This window comes from Heterodontus francisci, chromosome 4 (genome assembly GCF_036365525.1).
Source record: "Heterodontus francisci isolate sHetFra1 chromosome 4, sHetFra1.hap1, whole genome shotgun sequence".
Taxonomy (NCBI): Eukaryota; Metazoa; Chordata; class Chondrichthyes; order Heterodontiformes; family Heterodontidae; genus Heterodontus; species Heterodontus francisci.
The window spans coordinates 46,013,963-46,039,151 of NC_090374.1; the positions used below are offsets into that span (position 1 = coordinate 46,013,963).

The following is a 25,189-nucleotide window of genomic DNA, read 5'->3' on the forward strand; positions in this document are numbered from 1 at the left end:
TTTGCCAGCAACACAATGCACATATGTCTGTTACGAACAAATCCAATTTTAAATAGTTGCAGAGACATATTGTCGAAGCTTTTCATCTTGCACTCATCAGGGCAATCTGAAAGAACACCAACGTAAGGAAAAACAACAACTTTATACTGTATGAGAAGAGAGTGCTGATTGGTTGGCAAGTGAACTCTGATTGGTAGAGGCGTTGCCATGGAGAATACACCAATTTATGGTGACTGACAGTTAACTGCCTAGCTTTGTTTGCAATTTAAACCAAGCAGCTTGATTCTGATTGGTCAAGGCATTGCCCTGAGGACTGAACCACAGAATGGCTGTCACTTATTTTGTTTAGCTGAAACAGACTTAATGTATGTGCATATTCCTTTTTGTTTACAGCTTTTGGTGCCTGGCAACAGAAGGGGCGTTGTTTTGGAGATTCTTTTTCCTCATTTTGCCAATCAGCCCTAAAAAGAACAATTATTTCAATGGATCTATGCTATTCTTTGGTTTGTGGAGCAAAATATGAAGAAAATAAAGGAAGAATTTTCATTTAGATAGTGCATTTCATATCCACAGGAGTCCCAAAGTGCTTCCTTATAATTACTTTCGCAGTGTAGTCATTGTTGCTAAGTAGCCAATGCAAGAGGATTGGAGTATAATAGAGAAATCTTGCTACAATTGTACAGGGTTATAGTGAGACCACATCTGGAATATTGTGTGCAGTTTTGGTCTCCACATTTAAGAAAGGATATGCTTGCATAGGAGGTGGAACAGCGAAGTTTCACTAAATGGTCGCTGGGATGAGGGGGTTGTCCTATGACAAGAGGCCGAGTTAATTGGGCCTATACTCTCTGGAGTTTAGAAGATCGAGAAGTGATCTCATTGAAACATATAAGATTCTGAAGGGGGTAGATAGGGTATACACAGAGATTGTTTCCACTGGTTGGGAAATCTAAAACATAGGGGCACAATCTCAGGATAAGGGACCAATCATTTAGGACTGAGATGAGGAGAAATTACTTCACTCAAAGGGTTGTGGATCTTTGGAACTCTTAACCCCAGAGGGTTGTGGATGCTCCATCGTTGAATACATTTAAGGCTGGGATAGATAGAATTTTGGTCTCTCAGGGAATCAAGGGATATGGTGAGCGGGCAGGTGGGAAAGTGGAGTTGAACCCTAAGATCAGCCATGATCGTATTGAATAGCGGAGCAGGCTTGATGGGCCATGTGGTCTGCTCCCGCTCCTATTTCTTGTGATCTTGTACTCAGTCAGATCCCGAAAATAATCAAATTAAATAAATGGTAATTAATCCTAGGCGGTGCTGGTTAAGGCATGAATGCTGACCAGGACAGCAGAGGATTCCTACTCCTCTTCAAATGGTCCTATGGGCTGTTGCACATCCACCTAAACAAGAAGACTGTGCCTCAGTTTAATGTCTCTTTCACAAAATGCTGCATCCAACTACAGTACTTGCTACATACAACACTAAAATGTCAGTCTAGATTATTTCCTGGAGTGTGACTTGAATAAATAATCTTGTGATTTCCAGGCAAGCGTGTTGTCAGCGGGCCAACATGACACATCATGTTTTACTGCATACATCCTGCTGAGGTACAGCATTAACAAAAAAAAGAGGTTCTGCTCCTTAGTCCGTTTATTTTCAGTCTTCATGTCACTTTAGTAGAAACTTCCATCATCCACTGCTTATGATCGACGTTATCATATTCTTTAAACATTGAAATAGTTCAATTTTATGTAAGTCTTTCCTATCTTAGAAAGCTTATTTCTGCGGGGATTTTTTAAAGAGATAAAATTAGGCTTTCAAAACTTTTCAGGGAAGAGATTCATGATGTATTTGTTGATATTTAGCCATTATCTTTGAGGAAATAATTGTCACTTTTCTATCTGATTATGAACATTCTAGTTACTTACACTTAGAATATTTGGACAGCAAGTGCTGTATGAATGTGCTTTATACTTTTAAAATTAGGAACTGGGCTGAACTTTGGAACAAGATGCAGGGGTGCCTAAAAGTCCAGATAGTTTGGGGCAGGTCAGCCCAGATTCTTTTGGGCTCTCCTCTTCTGACAGACCCTGGCTCTGCCCGATCATCTCCCAGTGTTGGAAAAAGAAAACTACTGTTCCTTATGCTGAGGATATTTCTGCGCAGTGCTCCCAGAATCCAGGACCACTGTCCTGGAAAACACTGGAAACTCACAGACTAGTCCTCTTTCCCCAGGTTCTTTTTTGCTGGAATCCATGCAGTACTTCTAGGCACAAAAACAGAAAATACTGGAAATACTCAGCAGGTCTGGCAGCATTTGTGGAGAGAGAAGCAAAGTTAACGTTTCAGGTCTGTGACTGAACTAATGAAAGGTTTCTCCAAGTGGAGATTAATCCCGTCCCTCAGAATTTTTTCCAATAGTTTCCCTACCACTGATGTTACAATCACTGGCCTGTAATTACCTGGTTTATCTCTGCTACCCTTCTTGAATAATGGTACCACATTTGCTGTCCTCCAGTCCTCTGGCACCTCTCCCGTGGCCAGAGAGGATTTGAAAATTTGTGTCAGAGCCCCTGCTATCTTCTCCCTTGCCTCACATAACAGCCTGGGATACATCTTGTCTGGGCTTGGGGATTTATCCACTTTTAAAACAGCGAATACCTCCTCCCTTTCAATGCTAATATGTTCAAGTATATCACAATCTCCCTCCCCGATCTCTACACCTACATCGTCCTTCTCCATAGTGAACACAGATGAAAAGTAATCATTTAAAACCTCACCTACGTCCTCTGGCTCCCCACACAGATTGCACTTTGGTCCCTAATGGGCCCTACTCTTTCCCTGAATATACTTATAAAATGCCTTGGGATTTTCCTTTATCTTGCCTGCCAGTGTTTTTTCATGTCCCCTCTTTGCTCTCCTAATTATTAAAAAAAAATTTTTTTTAAAGTACCCCCCTACACTTTCTATACTCCTCTAATGCCTTCGCTGTTTTCAGCGCTCTGAATCTGCCATAAACCTCCTTTTTTTTCCCTTATCCAATCCAATAGCCATTTTTATTCATATTACATGCTGGAATTTGAGCCAGTTATTCAAATTGAATCAAACAAAAACAGAATATGATAGAAACACTTAGCAGGTCAGGAAGCTTCTGTGAAAAGGACAGACAATATTTCAGATATGGACCCTTTATCATGTGGCTCCTCTTGGGAGTGGGGAGGGGGTCCTCCAAAAAAAACACAAACTGCACTTCCCAAAGCAACCACAAAAGACAATGTTAAAATTATCAATGCTAGCAAGCTAGCTCCAAAAGGCTCTTGGGACCCCTAAAAAACTCCAATCTGTTGCCAACTCATCCAAAGCCTCCCGTCAAGGGATTACCTCCCCATTCAGCTCAGCACGCAAGCTAGCTGATTTCCCACCCTCCCAGAACCAGCAAGATGGAGCTTGTGCTCACTTACAGCATACCAGCAGCATGTTACTGAGGCCCAGGATTCAAAATGGCACCAACAGGTGGGCACAGCAGCAGTTCCATTTTGGGGACTACTTGGAAGCGTCTTTCACACATAAAAACTTTTCACAGGTTGTAAGCTTGATGAAATTTACTGCAGAATATTGCTGCACATTTGAAAATTATTTAAGAATAGTTTCAAAGTATAAATGAGAAATCAAGTATTCGATCACTGCACCTATTCTTCTGATGCATTTTGCATGTTATTTATTAACACCAAATTAGTCATTTGTAAGTGTGGGCTGTTATTGTATGTCTCCTGATTAGAGAGGTAGGAAGCTATGGGGATAAGCCATACCCTTTCCAGCATACACACTGACAGTAAAAAGGTTTGCTGTTCGCCCAGGCATGCTACATACTAATCACCTTAGGTCAAGCTGTGGTTCAAAGGAAGTGGTGTGCACCTATCTACAGAAGCTGTCTTTTGCTTTGGTTGCAGTAAAAACTACTGGGAAGTAGTCAGAATTGTTACACTCCCTCTAGAAAAGATAAGCAAAATAAACTTGCAATTAATAACAGTAGAACAGTGTAACTGAAATATTTCTTTATTTACAGTGTAATTCATGCCATTTTATGGAAATTACTTGGTCCAGACAAGTAAGTTAATAAGGAATAGCTGCTGCAATAAACCTACTAATTTCCCATCCTTGAATAACTTTCATACAAATTGAGGCCAAATAATTGTGCAAAAATGTGCTTTGCTAACCAAACATTAGATATTTTTATAACAAACAAAGATGAAACATGAATAAAGTTCAGATTTCACACATCACATTTACGTATGTAGAATGTTAGGTTTAAAAATACTTAAGTCAATGATTTGAGATTACCATTTTTAAAACAAATCTCACTTAATTATACTAACTCAAGGAAATTCAACTGATCAGTGAAGAGTTTAAACTTTTCCTTCATTATCTTTACATGCTTCTTCCATTAACTTCAATTGGATGCAATTTTGCCAAAATTATATTTGTTGTCTAGCCTCCATTAGTTATCCTTTGGTGATAACTTCCTGGGGCGGGGGGTAGGGGAGGAGGGAGAGCACAAGCATGTAAAGATAATTTGTAACCTTGTAACTTAATATGATCTTGGGTTGAACCAATTATGTGGATGATTCGGCCTCTCTCTTTACTCGCATTCTTCTGTAAAAAATAAAAATAATTTAATCACAAAAAAATTTTTCAGGACGGAAATCTGAAATGGTAACATGATCCTGAAATGGTTTAAAACTTTAGCCTCATTTAAAAAGCAGCTACAAATTCAATGTTGAATCGAATTGGAAAGCTTTTTGAATTAGTTGTCTAACACGACCATTACCCAGTAAACCAGTGTACCATTGATTTGTGTCTACTCTGCAGCAAAGTAATTTGATTTGTGGGAGCTTAAGATGCTTGTTTCTTTTTTATTCGTAATATAATGTAAGTTTTCTCATAATATTGAGCCAAACTGCATGCAAACATCAAGTTGCCAGTGTCAGGTTCCAATTACAGCTGCAGTTTGCAGTTGCTGAAACCAGTGTAATCTGCAGCAGGTTGGAAGTGGAATCAACAGCCATGTCAAAAAAAAAGTACAATATTTCACTGTAAATGCTCGATTCAGTAATGCTTTTCCATATGCGAACTTTATTTAAATTTAGACAATATACAAAATACAAAAGGGAATTTCAAAAGAAAAATGATATATAGAACATAGCAAAAACTGATTTCCATACTTTATACAATAAACTTAGTCAACAGTAAACATAAAAGTAACAAGTTAATTACTTAAAAATACAGCACTTTTTAGAATTTGGCCTCTAGAATGGTTTAATAAATAAACTGAAAATGAAAACCTCACCTTTCACCAACATTTTGCTCAGCATCCTACAAGATGTATTTTCTAGTTAATTCTTTCTTATAGTAAATAAAGGATTGAAATATGAAAACATATTTGCTCAGCATGTTATATCGAGTTACAAAGTGGGGAGGGGGGGAGCGGCAATGGATAAATACGTATTCTCAATCTGCAAAAGAGGCAGCAATTAGAGTGGAGCAGGACATCTTTCAACTCAAAAGTGAAAGTTTACTACAGTTATAACACTGCAAATGATAGCCCTGCCACCATTCAACATAGTGCAATTGAGATGGTGCATTTGCTAAACTTTCCATTACTGATCATTTCTTATATCATTCCCACTCCTCTATCCCTCACTAAATTGCACAGACCAGACTTTGTAGCAATTCCATTAAAATCACTTAAGTAATTTTTTTTACCTTTGAGGATTCAGAAGGTTCTTTCAAAAGAAGACTTTGTTTTAATAATCATCTGTCCTTAATTCTAGGATTCTATTCTTCAGTGTTCTTATTATGTAGGTTTCATTGGCAGCTTGTTGCGACAAATGCAGGAAATAAAAGACAAAAAAAAGGATCCGTAGTTTTTGTTGCCACGTAAAAGACAAAAAACTTTTATAAATCAGACAAGTTTTTAAATGAAATCATCACTGCCAGATGAATCCTCCCACTGGTGAAAGTGTGTGTTTGTTTGCAATAGGGTTCCCACTTTTCTTCACCAAAACAGCACCTACAAGTAGGGCCAGTCTGTCATCTTCCCCTACACTCTGTTGTAGCTGCTGCCGGTAGAATGCTGAACAAGTCTCTCTTATCTTTAAGTTTGTGCCACGACTAAAGAAAAATGAAATCATAATTGAATTAGTGCATCTTGTATACATTTCATTGCTATTAAAAACACAATTATCTACCTGATCAACTTAGGTACATTAGTGTAGTGGTCAAGGTGTTGGACTAGCTACATTGGAAATTCAAATCCCATCATAGCAAGTTGTGAAACTTAAATCCAAAATTCTGGTAAGTTATGGCCTAGTACCAGAAAAAGTGACTATGAAAGCTATGAGATTATTGTAAAAACTCAACTGGTTCATTCATGTAACATGGAATGGACTCTATTCAAAAACAAGATTAATGAAAGATTATTAAACACAAATGTGATACCAACTGTAATCGACTGAGGCAAAGTGTGTTATGTTGGTAAACACACTACAAGCTGAAGGACCATCAGAAAAGCCTAACTGGTTCTAACTCATGTCTTTTAGGGAAGGAAATCTGCCGTCCTTACCCAGTCTGGTCTATATGTGATTCCTGTCCCACAACATGGTAAACTCTTAACTGCCCTACGAAGTCACTTAGCAAGCTATTCAGTTGCAGCAAACTGCTAGAAAGGAAGAGAATAAAAACTGACGGACCCACTCAGCTCCAATCTAGGCATCGAATCAGGACACAAGTGCACAGCTCAGTCAATTCTGCAAAGTTTTTTCACGAGCAGGGGACCAGTGTCAAAGTTGGGAGAACTATCCCACAGACAAGTTAAGCAGTAGCCTGACAATCATTCTCTCAATCATACCCATCAGCCAGTGCCCCAGACTCCTCCATCAGCAATCCATGGCACATTCTGTCCCATCAGAAGAACAGACCCATTTGAGGTAGGGTGTAGTGGTAACCTGTCCCAGGGGAGGGGGTGCTGGGGAGGGGGGGGGGCAGAGTAAAAGCGATCCTGTAAATACTCAACAACGACGCCAGACCTTATGAAGTCTCATGGCTGTAGATAAATCATGCGCAACAAAATTTGCTGATGACCATCTGCTGATGAATCAGTACTCCTCCACTTGGAGGAAGCACAGAGGGTAGTCATAGAGTTATACAGCACAGAAACAGGCCCTTCAGCCCATCATGACTGTGCGGGCCATCAAGCGCCTAACTATTCTAATCCCATTTTCCAGCACTTGGCCCGTAACCTTGTATGCTATGGAGTTTCAAGTGCTCATCTAAATACTTCTTAAATGTTGTGAGGGTTCCTGCCTCTACCACCTCTTCAGGCAGTGTGTTCCAGATTCCAAGCACCCACTCGGTGAAATTTTTTTTCCTCAAGTCACCTCTAAATCTCCAGCCCCTTACCTTAAATCTATGCCCCCTGGTTATTGACACCTCTGCTAAGGGAAAAAGTTTCTTCTTATCTAACCTACCAATGCCCCTCATAATTTTGTATACCTCAATCAGGTCCCCCCCTCAGCCTTCTCTACTCGAAGGAAAACAACCCTAGCCTATCCAATCTCTCTTCATAGCTGAAATGCACCAGCCCAGGCAACATCGTGGTGAATCCCCTCTGCATCCTCTCCAGTGCAATCACATCCTTCCTATAGTGTCGTGACCAGAACTGTACACAGTACTCCAGCTGTGGCCTAACTAGCATTTTATACAGCTCCATCATAACCTCCCTGCTCCTATATTCTATGCCTCGGCTAATAAAGGCAAGTATCCCATATGTCTTCCTAATCACCTTATCTATCTGTGCAACTGCCTTCAGTGAACTATGGACAAGTACACCAATGTCCCTCTGACCCTCTATACTTTCTAGAGTCCTACCATCCATTGTATATTCCCTTGCCTTGTCAGCCCTCCCAAAATACATCACCTCACACTTCTCAGGATTAAATTCCATTTGCCACTGCTCCGCCCATCTTACAAGCCCATCGATATCATCCTGTAATCTACGGCTTTCCTCCTCACTATTTACGACACCACCAATTTTCGTGTCATCTGCGAACTTACTGACCAGACCTCCTCTATTCACGTCTAAATCATTAATGTACACTACAAACAGTAAGGGTCCCAGCACCGACCCCTGTGGTGCACCACCGGTCACAGGCTTCCAATCGTAAAAACAACCCTCGAACATCACCCTCTTCTTCCTGCCACTAAGCCAAATTTGGATCCAATTTACCAAATTGCCCTGGATCCCATGGGCTCTTACCTTCTTCACCAATCTCCCATGTGGGACCTTATCAAAAGCCTGACTGAAGTCCATGTAGACTACATCAACTGCCTTACCCTCATCTACACATTTAGTCACCTCCTCGAAAAATTCAATCAAGTTTGTTAGACGCGATCGCCCCTGACAAAGCCATGCTGACTATCCCTGATTAATCCCTGCCTCTCCAAGTGGAGACTAATCCTGTCGCTCAGAATTTTTTCCAATAGTTTCCCTATCTAGACTCACCGGCCTGTAATTACCTGGTTTATCCCTGCTACCCTTCTTGAATAATGGTGCCACATTCGCTGTCCTCCAGTCCTCTGGTACCTCTCCTGAGGATTTGAAAATTGTGTCAGAGCCCCTGCTATCTCCTCCCTTGCCTCACATAACAGCCTGGGATACAGCTCATCTGGGCCTGGGGATTTATCCAACTTTTAAGCTCACTAAAACAGTTAATACTTCCTCCCTTTCAGTGCTAATACATTCAGGTATATCACAATCCCTCTCCCTGATCTCTACACCTAATCGTTCTTCTCCATAGCAAACACAGATGAAAAGTAATCATTTAAAACCTCACCTGAGTCCTCTGCCTCCCCACACAGACTGCCACTCTAGTCTCTAATGGGCCCTACTCTTTCCCTGGTATCCCCTTGCCCTTAATATACTTACAAAACGCCTTGGGATTTTCTTTTATCTTGCCCGCCAGTGTTTTTTCATGTCCCCTCTTCGCTCTCCTAATTACTTTTTTGAAGTACCCCCCTACACTTTCTATACTCCTCTAGGGCTTCCGCTGTTTTCAGCGCTTTGAATCTGCCATAAGCCTCCTTTTTTTCCCTTATCCAATCCTCTCTATCCCTTGACATACAGGGTTCCCTGGACTTGTTGGTCCTACCCTTCACAGGAACATGTTGGCCCTGAACTCTCACTATTCCCTCTTTAAATGACTCCCACTGGTCTGATGTAGACTTTCCTACAAGCAGGTGCTCCCAGTCCACTTTGGCCAGATCCTGTTTTATCATATTGAAATTAGCCTTCCCCTGATTCAGGACTTTGATTTCCGTCCCCTCTTTGTCTTTTTCCATAACTACCTTAAATCTTACAGCGTTATGGACACTATCCCTGAAATGCACCCCCACTGACACTTCTACCAAGTCCGGCTTCTTTCCCCAGGATTAGGTCCAGTACCGCCCCTTCTCTTGTAGGACTTTCTACATGCTGGCTCAAAAAGCTCTCTTGTATGCATTTTAAGAATTCCACCCCCTTTAAGCCTCTTGCACTAAGACTATCCCAGTTGATATTGGGGAAGTTGAAATCCCCTATTATTACCCTATTATTTTTACACCTCTCTGAGATTTGCCTAAATAGCTGCTCCTCTTTCTCTCCCTGACTGATTGGAGGCCTATAGTACACTCCCAGCTAAGTGATTGACCCCTTTTTGTTTTTAAGTTCTACCGATATGGCCTCATTTGAGGAATCTTCTAAAATATCATCCCTCTTTACTGCAGTAATTTACTCCTTGATCAACAGTACAACACCACCTCCTCTTTTACACCCTCCCCTGTCACGCTTGAAGATTCTATACCCTGGAATACTGAGCTGCCAGTCCTGCCCTTACCTCCACCATGTCTGTGATAGCAATAATATCATATTCCCATGTGTTAATCAATGCTCTCAATTCATCTGCCTTACTAGTAAGACTCCTGGTGTTAAAATAGATGCAATCCAGCCTTGCATTTTTCACTTGTGCCCTAACAGGTCTATATTTGCTCTGCCTTCCAGACTGACTCAGTTTCTCTTCTATATTTGACTGTGCAGCACCCCCTGCTGTACTTCCATTCTGTATCCCATCCCCTGCCAAATTAGTTTAAATCCCCCACAACAGCACTAGCAAACCTCTCAGCAAGGATGTTTGTCTCATTCTGGTTCAGGTGCAACCTGTCCAACTTGAACAGGCCCCACCTTTGCCAGAAACAGACCCAGTGATCCAGGAAACTAAAGCCCTCCCTCCTGCACCATGTCTTCAGCCACGCATTCATCTGCACTATCCTCTCATTCCTATACTCACTAGCATGTGGCACCGGGAGTAATCCAGAGATTACAACCTTTGAGGTCCTGCTTTTTAATCTGCTACCTAGCTCCCTAAATTCTTGTTGGAGGACCTCATCCCTCTTTCTACCTATGTAGTTGGTACCAATGTGTACCACGACCTTTGACTGTTCACCCTCCCCCTTCAGAATGTCCTGCACCCGCTCCGTGACATCCTTGACCCTAGCACGAGGGAGGCAACAAACCATCCTGGAGTCACGTTTGCGGCTGCAGAAATGCCTGTCTGTTCCCCTTACGATTGAATCCCCTATCACTATCGCCCTGCCACTCTTCTTCCTCCACTCCTGTGCAGCAGAGCCACCCATGATGCCAAGAACCTGGCTCTTGCTGCTTTCCCCTGAGCCATCTCCCCCAACAATATCCAAAGCAGTGTATCTGTTAGAGAGGGGGATGGCCACAGAGGACTCTTGCACTACCTTCCTTCCTCTTCTCTCCTGGTGGTCACCTATTCCCTTCCTGCCTTTGCAGCATTTGCCTGCAGTGTGACCAACTTGCTAAACATGCTATCCATGATGATCTCAGCATCACAGATGCTCCACAGTGAATCCACCAGCAGCTCCAGCTCCGTAATGCGGGTAGCCAGTAACTGCAGATGGATACACTTGCTGCACACATGGTCGTCAGGGACACTGGAAGCGTCCCTGATTTCCCACATAGCGCAGGAGGAGCATATCACGGATGTGAGCTCTCCTGCCATGACTTACCTTTGGATTACTTAGTTACTCCCTTTAATTAAAAACTACTAATTATGCTAGGGGCCTCATTTCACTCCAAACACTACCCACTACAATCTGAAGTCCTTAACAAATTACACTAATTTAAAAAAAACTTTAGTAGCACTAACCTTATCACTTATAAGGTAGGTTTTAAGGTTTTTTTTTTGAAAAAAAGAACTTTCCCCAGATGTTTTAAAGCTATTTACAGGCACTAGTAGTTACTCACCAGCCAATCACCTTGCAGCTTTCCTGTGATGTCACTGTTGACTTTTTTTTTCCCAAAACTCCAGTGCGCCTGGACTGCTCTCCACTCTGCTCCCGGAAGGTAAATGACTAGGCCGTGATCCTTGGGCTGTATGTATCAGTTCCTCACTCGGCTTTCTCCACTCATGTCCACTCCTCTCCCGGAAGGTAAGTGACTAGGCCACGATCCTCGGGCTGTATTTATCGGCTCCTCTCTCGGTGTTCTCCCCTCAGGTCCGCTCTGCTCCCGGAAAGTGACTAGGCCGCAATCCTCTGGCTGTATTTATCGGCTCCTCTCTCGGTGTTCTCCCCTCAGGTCCGCTCCCAGAAGGTAAGCAAGGGGACAAAACATATTCTATGTGGACAACTTCAAATGTCTATCACCAAGAGTAACTTGGTAGCAGCAACACTGACCAAGTTCTGAATGACACAGCTGCCTGACTGGGTTTTCAGCAGGACATAAGAATAACCCACTTCTTATCCTCCCCAGTCTATCTGCCGATACATCTATCCATGACAGCATTGGTAGAAATGATCACCAAACAGTCCATGTGAAGGCCAAGTAACATCTTCACACTGAGGATACCCTGAAATATGTGGTACAGCCACCAAACTAAATGAAATAGATTAAGAACAGTTTTAATGGCTCAAAATTGGCCATCCATGAGGTGCTGTTGGGCCACCAAAGGTAGCAGAACTGTATTCTACCACAATCTGTAATCTCATGGATTGGCATATCCCTCACTCCTCCATCACTATCAATCCTAATTCAATGAGGAGTGTCAGACAAACCTAAATATGAGATTCCAACCTGGTAAAGCTACAACACAGCATTTTATGCTGCTAAACAGCAAAAGCAGCAGACTATAAACAACTAAATGATTGCACAAACAGTGGATCAGGTTAAAGCTCTATAACCCTACCACATAAGTTGTGAATGGTGCTGCATAATTAAGCAACTAATGGGAGGAGAATGTTCCACAAACATTCCCACCCTCAATGGGGGAACCCAGAACGTGAGTACAAAAACAAGGCTGAAGCATTCGTAACAATCTTAAAAAAAAAACACATTTAGTCCATTTTAGTTTTTTTCCCCTCCATGACAGAGTCAAACAACAATGTATGCTAGGAATAGACAAAAATAGACATGAATATATGAAATGTTTGTCCACATTAATGCTAAGTCATCTGTAGCTTTGTAAGTTTTAAAACAGAAAATAATTGAAAAGCATAGCTGATCAGCATCTAAAAAGAGTCATAAATCAGTTAACACTTGACTAAAATATCAATATATTCTCACCTTTATTCTTCCTGTAGTTACAGGCATAAAGTAATTGTTTATTTAAAATAGTTAGATCAGCATATCTTTAATTCAGGTAATCCTTAGTCTGCCTCTGGTCTACCATTGGGTCCAGGATAGGAATGGATGCAGTACTGTGCCAGTTTTCCTTGCGAATTTAGAATGCACTGTCAATTGGGATTATTGTAGCACAATTCACATATTAGTATCACATAACTGTGGTTACAGTCCCAATGCAAGGAACTCAATCTTGTACTTAAGTCCCTACAATTATGTTTATTTTCTTAGTTTATCATGGATGTATTTAAAATATGTTTGGCTTCAAAGACAGAAATTACAATAGGCTCCAAAATGCCAGAAAATTCACCAAATAAAACTCTGGTTTGTGTAGTTTAGGACTTTTCCCCCTGCAATGAAAAAAAAAATGAAGCATTGTATATTCTCGTGGCTTAAGTAATGATAAGCTCATGTCCCACTAAAGTGTACCTCCTTCATGTGCCATCACGCCTATATACTTTGGGATGTATTTGGATTTTCTGAAGGCTTTCGATAAGGTCCCACACAGGTTAGTAAGCAAAAGTAGAGCACATGGGATTGGGGGTAATATACTGGCATGGATTGAGAATTGGCTAACGGACAGGAAACAGATAGTAGGAATAAACGGGTCATTCTCAGCTAGGCAGGGTGTAACTAGTGGGGTACCGCAAGGATCTGTGCTTGGACCCCAGCTATTCACAATCTATATCAATGATTTGGATGTGGGGACCAAATGTAATATTTCCAAGTTTGCTGATGGCAAGAAACTAGGTGGGAATGCGTGTTGTGAGGAGGATGCAAATAGATTTCAAAGGGATTTAGACAGGTTAAGTGAGTGGAAAAAACATGGCAGGTGGAATATAATGTGGAAAAATGTGAAGTTGGCCACTTTGGTAGGAAAACAGAAATGTAGAGTATTTCTTAAATGGTGAAAGATTGGGACGTGTTGATGCCCAAAGGGACCTTGGGTGTCTTGTTCATAAGCCACTGAAAGCTAACATGCAGATGCAGCAAGCAATTAGGAAGACAAATGGTATGTTGGCATTTATTGCAAGAGGATTTGAATACAGGAGTAAAAAAAGTATTGGTGAGACTGCACCTGGAGTATTGTGTACAGTTTTGGTCTCCTTACCTAAGGAACGATATACTTGCCATAGGAGGGATTGATGAGACTGGGTCTATATTGTCTAGAGTTTAGAAGAATGAAAGTTGATCTCATTGAAGCATACAAAATTCTTACAGGGCTCGAAAAGGGTAGAGTCAGGAAGATTTTTCCCTGGCTGTGGGATCTAGAACCAGGGAACACAGTCTCAGAATAACAGTGAACCATTTTGGACTGAGATGAGGAGGAATTGTTTTCACTCAAGAGGGGGGTGAATCTTTCGAATTCTTTACCCCAGAGGGCTGTGGAGGCTCAGTCATTGAGTATATTCAAGATAGAGATCGACAGATTTCTAAATATTAAAGACATCAAGGGATATGGGGATAGTGCATGAAAATGGCACTGAGGTAGAAGATCAGTCATGATCTAATTGAATGGCGGAGCAGGCTCAAAGGGCTGAATGGCCTACTCCTATTTCCTATTTGTGAGTAACTAGTTTTATTCTGAAGATTTGTGTAGGCCTTTGCTAGTTTTCTACATGGGCAGGTTTTAAAGGAGCAATGGGCTGTCTTCAAAGAGGAGATGGGGCAAGCATAGTCGAGGTATATTCCCAGGAGGGGAATTTAATAATAATTATTAACAACTGATAATCTACATCCCAGAGTACTTAAGGAAGTGACCCAAGAAATAGTGGATGCATTGGTGGTCATCTTCCAAGATTCTATAGACTCTGGAACAGTTCCTACAGATTGGAGAGTAGCTAATGTAGCCCCACTATTTAAAAAGGGAGGTAGAGAGAAAACAGGGAATTATAGACCAGTCAGCCTGACGTTGGTAGTGGGGAAAATTCTAGAGTCCATTATCAAAGATTTTATAGTAGAGCACTTGGAGAACAGAGGACAGAGTCAGCATGGATTTATGAAAGGGAAATCATGCTGGACGAATCTATAGAATTCTTTGAGGATGTAACTAGTAGAGTTGATGAGGGGGAGCCAGCGGATGTGGTTTATTTGGACTTTCAGAAAGCTTTTGACAAAGTCCCACATAAGAGATTAGCGTGTAAAATTAAATGGCATGGGATTGGAGGTAGTGTATTGCGATGGATAGAAAATTGGTTGGCAGACAGGAAACAAAGAGCAAGAATAAACGGGGCAGTGACTAGTGGGGTACCGCAGGGATCGGTGCTCGGACCCCAGCTATTCACAATATACATTAATGATTTAGATAAGGGAACTGAATGTAATATCTCCAAATTTGCAGATGACACAAAACTGGGTGGGAGGGTGACTTGTGAGGAGGACGCAGAGAGGCTTCAGGGTGATTTGGACAAGTTAAGTGAGTGGGCAAATGCAAGGTAGATGCAGTATAATGTGGATAAATGTGAGGTTATCCACTTTGGTAGCAAAAACAGGAAGGCAGATTTTTATCTGAACGGCTACAAACTGAGAGAGGGGAATATGCAACAAAACCTGGGTGTTCTTGTACACCAGTCGCTGAAGGTAAGCACGCAGGTGCAACAGGCAGTAAAAAAGGTAAATGGTATGTTGGCCTTCATAGCAAGAGGATTCGAGTACAGGAGCAGGGATGTCTTGCTGCAATTATATAAGGTCTTGGTGAGGCCACACCTGGAATATTGTGTGCAGTTTTGAACAAAGAACAGCACAGCACAGGAACAGGCCATTCGGCCCTCCAAGCCTGCGCCGATCTTGATGCCTGTCTAAACTAAAACCTTCTGCACTTCCGGGGACCGTATCCCTCTATTCCCATCCTATTCATGTATTCGTCAAGATGCCTCTTAAACGTCGCTATCGTACCCGCTTCCACCACTTCCCCTGGCAGCAAGTTCCAGGCACTCACCACCCTCTGTGTAAAGAACTTGCCTCGCACATCCCCTCTAAACTTTGCCCCTCTCACCTTAAACCTATGTCCCCTAGTAACTGACTCTTCCACCCTAGGAAAAAGCTTCTGACTATCCACTTTGTCCATGCCGCTCATAACTTTGTAAACCTCTATCATGTCGCCCCTCCACCTCCGTCGTTCCAGTGAAAACAATCCGAGTTTATCCAACCTCTCCTCATAGCTAATGCCCTCCAGACCAGGCAACATCCTGGTAAACCTCTTCTGTACCCTCTCCAAAGTCTCCACATCCTTCTGGTAGTGTGGCGACCAGAATTGCACACAATATTCTAAGTGTGGCCTATCTAAAGTTCTGTACAGCTGCAGCATGACTTGCCAATTTTTATACTCTATTCCCCGACCGATGAAGGCAAGCATGCCGTATGCCTTCTGACTACCTTATCCACCTGCGTTGCCACTTTCAGTGACCTGTGGACCTGTACGCCCAGATCTCTCTGCCTGTCAATACTCCTAAGGGCTCTGCCATTTACTGTATACTTCCCAACTGCATTAGACCTTCCAAAATGCATTACCTCACATTTGTCCGGATTAAACTCCATCTGCCATTTCTCCGCCCAAGTCTCTAACCGATCTATATCCTGCTGTATCCTCTAACAATCCTCAACACTATCCGCAATTCCACCAACCTTTGTGTCGTCCGCAGACTTGCTAATCAGACCAGCTACATTTTCCTCCAAATCATTTATATATACTACAGACAGCAAAGGTCCCAGCACTGATCCCTGCGGAACACCACTAGATACATCCCTTGATTCAGAAAAGCACCCTTCCACTGCTACCCTCTGTCTTCTATGACCGAGCCAGTTCTGTATCCATCTTGCCAGCTCACCTCTGATCCCATGTGACTTCACCTTTTGTACCAGTCTGCCATGAGGGACCTTGTCAAAGGCTTTACTGAAGTCCATATAGATAACATCCACTGCCCTTCCTTCATCAATCATCTTGGTCACTTCCTCAAAAAACTCAATCAAATTAGTGAGACATGACCTCCCCTTCACAAAACCATGTCTCCTTATCTGAAGAAGGATGTTCTTGCTATAGAGGGAGTGCAGCAAAGGCTTACAAGACTGATTCCTGGGATGGTGGGACTGACATATGAGGAGAGATTGAGCCGATTAGGATTATATTCGTTGGAGTTCTGAAGCGTGAGGGAGGATCTTATAGAAACCTATAAAAATCTAACAGGAAGGATGTTCCCGATGGTGGGGGAGTCCAAAACCAGGGGTCATAGTCTAAGGATATGGGGTAAACCTTTCAGGACTGAGATGAGGAGAGATTTCTTCACCCAGAGAGTGGTGAGCCTGTGGAATGCGCTACCACAGAAAGCAGTTGAGGCCAAAACATTGTATGTTTCAAGAAGGAGTTAGATATGGTATGTTAGATGTGGTAGGAATATAGGATTAGTATAAATGGGTGGTTGATGGTCGGCACAAACTCGGTGGGCCGAAGGGCCTGTTTCAGTGTTGTATCTCTAAATAAATAAATAGATATAGCTCTTGGGGCAAAAGGGATCAAAGGATATGGGGGAAAGCGGGAACAGGTTACAGAGTTGGATGATCAGCCATGATCATAATGAATGGCGAAGCAGGCTCGAAGGGCTGAATGGCCTACTCCTGCTCCTATTTTCTAAGTTTCCATGATAGGACAAGCAAAGCCCGGGCTCCCTGGATGAAAGTGACTAAGAGGAAGCAGAAAAAAGGGTATGTGCGACAGATGTTAGGTTGACAATTTAAGTGAGAAGCAGGTTGATATTGTCATGAAGGTGCTTCCATTTTTTCTTTGAGGACTTGTGTTTAAAACACTGTGGAAAATACCTGAGAAGGTGCCTGGTCTTGGTTTTTAAAAAAAAATGGAAGTCACACGTCTAGATTTATGGTTGTCAGGAGGTTTTTGGCTTTCTGTTTTGGGGCTGGACTGTTTGAATAGTCAGTTGGTGGATAGTCTGCTAAGAGAGAAGCCACCCAACTCATCCTTTGCCACCTGTTTTGGAAAATCTTCTGTGTGATAGCTGAACCCACTGATGCTGTAATTCCCCCAAAAAGCTTGCAAGACTACTCTTCAACATCTCCTGAACAGAACTGCTCCAGAAAGATCCCAGTGACAGCCGTCCCTGTGTACCCGGACGCCAGACCAAAGGGCCATCTGGAATATTCCATATCTTATCCTTTTTCCTCAAGAATTGACAATAAATTGGCCAAAGTATTTTGTTTAAAAGTTGATCTCTGCAGAGCCAGTTTTCTCATTTTTTTCTTTAACCAGTGTGTCCGTGTGTTAGTGTAAATATCTGCCTTCTAAAATAACCTATCATATTTCAAACTGTGTGTTAACAAGCTTTGCATCTTCATTGAATAAGTCTTATTTTATAATAAATTAACAATTTTGCTGTTTATTAAAGAAATCTGGTTGGCAGATTTTTATTCTGAAAGTAATATAAAGTACATAATTGGCTGTATCGGTAACCGGATAAACCATTTAAATATATGTTGTGACCAGTGGAGTCGTGGAACTAGAGAAAGACAGTGCATTCCTGCAACCTCAGTCATAACATATAATTGGGGGCTCGTCCAGGATAACCCAAAGCTGACGTAGTCCAATTATAAGTGGGGTAATAATAACTGAAAAGGGAATAAGGAAAATGCCAGGTTTCTTGTGCATTAGAGTAAAGCTTATATTACCGGAATGGCTATTTGATGCATGTGCGTTTGTGCAGCAGTCTGGAATAAATTATGATTCTTTAAACACGTTGTCTGCTGATGAGCTGTTAATTGTGGCGGAGTACTTGAAGGCAGATATTAGATCAATAGCTAGGAGACCTGAAATTCAGAGACTAATGGCCAGACAGCTGAAGATTGAAGTAAAAGAGCCAAAGGGACAAGTAGAATTGGAAGAAGACAAAGTAATACTGGCACAGATTCAGTTAGACAGGATGAAGTTAGAACTAGAATTTCAGAGAGAGGAAAAGGAAAATGGGCATTCAAAGCAAGCAAGCAGAGCAGCATGATAAAGAGGGAAGCAAGCTGAGCGGCAGGATAGAGAAAGGGCAAGAGAAAGAGAAGAAAAATAAAAATGAGAATTTCAGAAGTTGGAACTAGAATTGCAAAGTGAAAGAGAAAAGGAAAAAGAGAGGCAGGAGAGAGAAAGACACGAAAAAGGGTATTCCAATCAAAAGGCTGGAACTAAAACAAAAGGGTGGCCTTGATTCCAGGGAAAGTTCTGATGAGGAAGAATCTGACTCCAACCCAGGACCCAGTGGAGAGCTGTTTAAATTTGTGCAAACCCTCCCTAAGTTTAAGGAAAGGGATATAGAGGCATTTTTCATTTCTTTTGAAAAGCTAGCTAAACAGATGAGGTGGCCGAAAGAAAACTGGACACTGTTCATGCAAAGCATGTTGGATAGGCAGAGCTCGTGAAGTTATGTTTTCTAAGAAGACGTCTGCAGATTATGAGATGGCAACAAAGGTTATTCTCGCTGCTTATGAGTTAGTCCCTGAAGCTTACAGGCAGAAATTTCAGAACCGCTGGAAACAGCCTGGACAGATTATATAGAATATGAGAGGGTAAAGCAAATTAACTTCGACTGTTGGATATGGCCACTAAAGGTAGAGGTCATGTATAAGACCGTTAGGGAAACAGTTCTCCTGGAGGAATTTAAAAATTCACTCCCTCCATTAGTAAGAACCCATGTACAGAACCAGAAGGTTTCAACAACTAGACAGGCAGCGGAGATGGCTTATGATTACAAGCTTGTCCACAAGCCCAAACCCTTTTTTCATCACCCCCACAAACCCGAGATGGATAGAAGGTGGGCGGGTGAAAGGAAGGAAAGTAGCCAGGGTGAGAAGGGACAGCTGGGTATGCCCTGGGATATGAACATATGAATTAGGTGCAGAAGTAGGTCAATCGGCTCCGATAGACTGCTCCGCCATTCAATAAGATCATGGCCGATCTGTTTGTGTCTCGAATTCCACACTCCCATCTACCCCGATAACCTTTGATTCCCTTGCCAAAGAATCTATCTAACCCCGCCTTAATTATTCAATGACCCTGCCTCAGGCCAGAAAGGAAGGTGCTGAGGGTGGAAATGAAATCCGAAAACCGAAGTTTTCCATTGCCACAAAGTGGAACACCTTTGAGCAGAATGCGAGAAGTTGCGGGGCAAACCCATGGGACTTATTGGGGTACACAAAGCCAATGCAGAGAAAGGGGCCCTGAACGAGAGTAGGACAGACTGTAGCTGCAAGGCCCAGTTAACAAAAAAAAGGCTGAGAGTGTGGGGGACGTGAACAAGATACCTGAGAGCTATAGGGAATTCTTGTCAAAAGGAAAAGTAACTCCTTATTCTTCAAATGAGGCAGGTAAACCTATAATTATACTTAGGGATACAGGAGCCACCCAAACACTTTTGCTGGGGAAAGGCATGACTGTTTCACCAGACAGCACATTGAATGCCAAGGTTTCAGTGAACAGTATCGGCAGGGAGAATATACCCGCATCTTTGTATCGGATGCACCTGGAGTGTGACCTAATGCCTGGAACGATAACCGTAGGAGGTGTCCATAATTCGCCTGTAGATGGAGTTGACCTACTCCTGGGGAATGATTTGGCTGGAGTGAAAGTAGTAGCTTCTCCAGTAGTCATGGAAAGACCAAATGAAGTCAAGGAGACAGAGGCAGTTGCAGGAAAAGGTTCCAGGAATTTTTCCTTCATGTGTAGTGACCCAAGTAATGGCTAAACGAGTTCCATCGTCAGAGGTCAACTGGCACCACAGATATTTGGCTATCTGAAACTTTTTTGAGGAATTTGGATAATCTGAAGGAAATGTTCCATAAGCCTTCTCTGATCGAGGCTCAGCAAGCCGATCCAGAGTTAAGTAAGGTGGCACAATCAGTTCAAACTGAAGCTGAGGCAGAGGGAGTTCCGGAATGCTACTATATTAAAAATGGGGATTCTGATGAGGAAATGGAGACCTCCTCACAGACCTGTGGATGAAGAAGTAGTAGTGGCACCACTGAAGTATCGCCAGGAAATATTAAAGATAGCCCATGAAATTCCTATGGCAGGTCATGTAGGGATCCAGAAGACCCAAGCATGTGTAAGTCGACATTTATACTGGCCAAGTCTTTACAAGGACGTGGTGCAGTTTTGTAAAACCTGTCATACGTGCCAGATTGTGGGAAAGATGCAACCTGCAATAAAACTGACATCTCTAATTCCCACACCAGTCTTTGGGGAACCATTTAATAGGGTGTTGGTAGACTGTGTGGGACCTTTACCAAAAACAAACGCAGGACACCAATTATTATCGGATCACTATTATGGATATGGCTACTCGGTTCCCAGAGGCCATTCCCTTGAGAACAATTTCTGCTAAGATAATGGTAGAAAAATTAACTCAGTTCTTTACTCGATATGGATTACTGATTGAGATCCAGTTGATTCAGGGTTCTAATTTTTTGTCTAACATTTTTCAGGCAGTTATGAGTAATCTGGGTATAACACAACATCCTCACCATACCACACACAGATACAAGGGGCTTTAGAACGGTACCATCAGACTCTCAAAACGATGATCAGGGCATACTGTCATGAATATCCCCATGATTTTCTGGAATTTCTTTTGTCTGCCACTAGGGATTCACCTACTGAGTCTACCGGTTTTAGTCCTTTTGAATTAGTTCATGGACATGAGTCAAGAGCTCCTCTGAAACTAATCAAAGAAAGGTTTTTTAAAACATTTTAGAAAATTTTATCTTCTATGATTCTATGAGACCTAACAAGGCTACTCACAGCATTTAAAAGGAATCTATAGGGACAAACCAGGATGTACCTTAGCCATACATGATGTGGATGTAGGAGAATCCTCTCCTATAAAACAGCACCCTTATTGCTTAGGTCCAGAGAAACAGGCAGAGGTGAAAGCAGAAAACCACGTAATTAAACCCAGTCAAAACAGTTGGAGTTCCCCAGTCGTGTTAGGACCTAAGCCTGATGGTTCAATTAGATTTTGCATAGACTACAGAAAGGTTAATGCAATAACAAAGGCAGACTCCTACCCAATTCCTTGCTTGGAAGACTGTATTGAGAGTTGGCAGTGCAACGTTTCTTACCAAAATAGATTTGTAAAGGGATACTGGCAGGTTCCTTTAACACCCCGAGCTAAAGAAATATCAGCCTTTGTCACACCAGATGGTCTTTTCCAACGCTGAGTGATGCCATTTGGGCTAAAACATGCCCCAGCAACTTTCCAGAGTCTAATGTACCAAGTGGTAGCCAGTGTTCCTAAATGTGTGGTTTACCTTGATGACGTGCTGGTTTACAGTGACATTTGTAAGAACCACCTGGAACGCCTAGAAGCTCTATTTAGAAAATTACAGTCAGCTGATTAGGCGATAAACCTGGTCAAAAGTGAATTTGCAAAAGTGCGAGCAACCTACCTAGGGCATATAGTAGGGCAAGGACAAGCGTTGCCAAGAACAGTGAAAGTACAAGCATTGGTGGAGTTCCCTGCCCCTAAGACTAAACGAGAAATCATGAGGTTCTGGGGATGTGTGGTTCCCACCACAAGTTTGTACCAAATTTCAGCACAATAGCTGTTCCACTGATGGATTTATTACAAAAGGAAGCCAATGTTGTGTCAGAGGAGTGCCAAGCATCCTTTGAGAGGCTGAAAGCAATTTTGATCAATGAACCGATGTTGGCCCAAATTTCACTAAGCCTTTCAAGGGAGCTACTGATGCTAGTGACCTGGGGTAGTTGCAGTCCCATGATGATGAATCGGGTATAGAAAGGCCAGTTGGATACTTTTCCAAAAAGCTAAATTGACACTAACCATTCTACAGTGGAAAAAGAAACCCTGGGCTTACTACTAGCTCTAAAGCATTTTGAAGTTTATGTCTGCCACAGCTACAGGGAGACACTGATATATACTGATCATAACCCTTTGTGGAAAAATTCAAAAACCAGGATGCCAGACTATTTTGATGGAGTTTACTATTGCGGTCCTATCACTTAAAGATTACCCACATTGCAGGGAAAAACAACGTAATTGCTGATGCTTTGTCTAGAATTTAACTTTGCTTAGGGCTAGGAGTACAAAGATAGTACAGGGCATAACTGTATTAGTTACAGGTAAAGAGTGAATGAGAATGAGTGTAAATGTATTTTTTTTAATATTGTTTTTTGTCCACACTTCATAATGAAATGCATTTAAAAATGGCGTTTCATTTCTCCAAGGGTGGAGGGCATCATGAAGGTTTTTTAAAATTTGTTTGTGGGATGTGGGAGTCGCTGGCTAGGCCAGCATTTATCTCCCATCCCTAATTGCCCCTGAACTGAGTGGCCTGCTAGGCGATTTCAGAGGGCATTTTAAGAGTCAACAACGTTGTGTTTCGATTATTAATTTTTCTTGAGGACTATGTTTAAAAGACAGCGGAAAATATCAGAGAAGGTGCCTGAACTTGGTCTGTTTTTAAAAAGGTCACGGGGGCGGCACAGTGGCGCAGTGGTTAGCACCGCAGCCTCACAGCTCCAGCAACCCAGGTTCAGTTCTGGGTACTGCCTGTGCGGAGTTTGCAAGTTCTCCCTGTGACTGCGTGGGTTTCCGCCGGGTGCTCCGGTTTCCTCCCACAGCCAAAGACTTGCAGGTTGATAGGTAAATTGGCCATTGTAAATTGCCCCTAGTGTAGGTAGGTGGTAGGAGAATGGTGGGGATGTAGTAGGGAATATGGGATTAATGTAGGATTAGTATAAATGGGTGGTTGTTGGTCGGCACAGACTCGGTGGGCCGAAGGGCCTGTTTCAGTGTTGTATCTCTAAAATAAAAAAAGACAGACACTTGGGATTTTGTTTAAAAAGAAACTTACTAGAAGTCACATGTCTTAAGCTAAGTAAACAGTAGGAGCCTTGCTGGCTACTGGAGTTGTTTAGAGAAGTCACATGTCTAGATTTATGGTCGTCAGGAGCTTTTTTGGCTGTTTTGCGGCTGGACTGTTTGAATAGTCAGTTGGTGGATAGCCTGCTAAGAGAGAAGCCACCCAACTCATCCTTTGCCACCTGCTTTGAAAAATCTTCTGTATGATAGCTGAACCCACTGATGCAGTAATTCTCCCAAAAGGTCTGCAAGACAACTCTTCGACATCTCCTGAACAGAATACAACAGAACTGCTCCAGAAAGATCCCAGTGACAGCTGTCCACGTGTACCCAGACACCAGACCAAAGATCCATTTCAAACATTCCCTGCCTTATCCCTTTTCTTCAAGAATTGACAATAACTTGGTCAAAGTATTTTGTTTAAAAGTTGATCTCTGCAGAGCCAGTTTTCTCATTTTTTTCTTTAACCAGTGTGTGCTTGTGCATGTGCGTTAGGTTATTTTACAAGGGTAGATATTTATACTTTCATATTTCAAACTGTGTGTTTATAGTAAAGGAGGTGGGGTAGCTTTGTTAATAAGGGAAGGGATCAGTGCAGTTGTGAGCAATGATGTAGGTGTAATAGATCGTGATGTAGAATCAGTTTGGGTGGAAATAAGGAATAGCAAGGGTAAGAAATCACGGGTGGGAGTGGTCTATAGGCCCCCCGAGGAGTTGCCTCTCTGTAGGACAAAGTATTAAATCGGGAAGTAACGGAGGTGTGTAAGAAGGACACTATAATTATCATGGGTGATTTTACCCTGCATATAGACTGGACAAATCAAATTGGCATGGGTAACATGGAAGACGAATTTATAGAGTGCATCAGGGATTGTCTCTTAGAACAATACGTTGCAGAATCTACCCGGGAAGAGTCTATTTTAGATTTGGTAATGTGTAATGAGTTAGGATTAACAAGAGATCCCGTAGTTAAGGATCCTCTTGGGGGAAGCGATCATAACACAGTAGAATTTCAAATTCAGTTTGAGGGTGAGCAACTCTGGTCTCAAACCAGTGTCTTCAACTTAAACCAGGGCAACTACAGAGGTATGAAGAAAGAGTTGTCTAAAGTGGGCTGGGAAAAGTGACAAAAGGAAAAGTCAGAAGATGAGCAGTGGCAGACTTTTAAGCAGATATTTCATAACACTCAGCAAACATTTATTCCGGTCAGAAGGAAGGACTCGATGAGAACGATGAACCACCCATGGATCACAAAGGATGTTAAGGAGAGCATCAAATCAAAAACAAAGACGTACAAAGTGGCAAAAGATAGTGGTAGGCCAGAGGATTAGGAATTATTTTAGAAACCAGCAGCGGATGACTAACAAACTAAAAAAAAGAGGGAGAAAATTGATTGAGAGTAAATTGGCAAGAAATATAAAAACAAACAAGCTTCTACGGGTATATAAAAAGGAAGAGAGTAGCTAAAGTAAGTGTGGGACCCTTAGAGGATGAGACTGGGGAATTAATAACAGGGAACAGGGAAATGGCAGATAATTTAAACCAATATTTTTGCATCGGTCGTCACGGTGGAGACACTATA

The 25,189-nt window shown here is 42.1% G+C and overlaps 1 protein-coding gene across 6 annotated transcripts in view; it reads right to left on the reverse strand.

Moving 5' to 3' along the window:
• Window positions 1–4,068: 4,068 nt before the first annotated feature.
• Window positions 4,069–25,189, reverse strand: part of tent2 (terminal nucleotidyltransferase 2) — a 121,308-nt gene continuing 100,187 nt past the window's right edge. For 3 of the 6 annotated variants that reach the window (XM_068029458.1, XM_068029456.1, XM_068029454.1), the window contains one exon: window positions 12,683–12,849. In XM_068029458.1, coding sequence (XP_067885559.1) covers window positions 12,766–12,849 — 84 coding nt within the window. In that variant the 3' untranslated portion in view covers window positions 12,683–12,765. Of the gene's footprint in view, window positions 6,175–12,682; window positions 12,850–25,189 lie in introns of those variants that run through there. The other 3 variants (XR_010974853.1, XR_010974854.1, XM_068029455.1) reach the window with 3 other exon arrangements.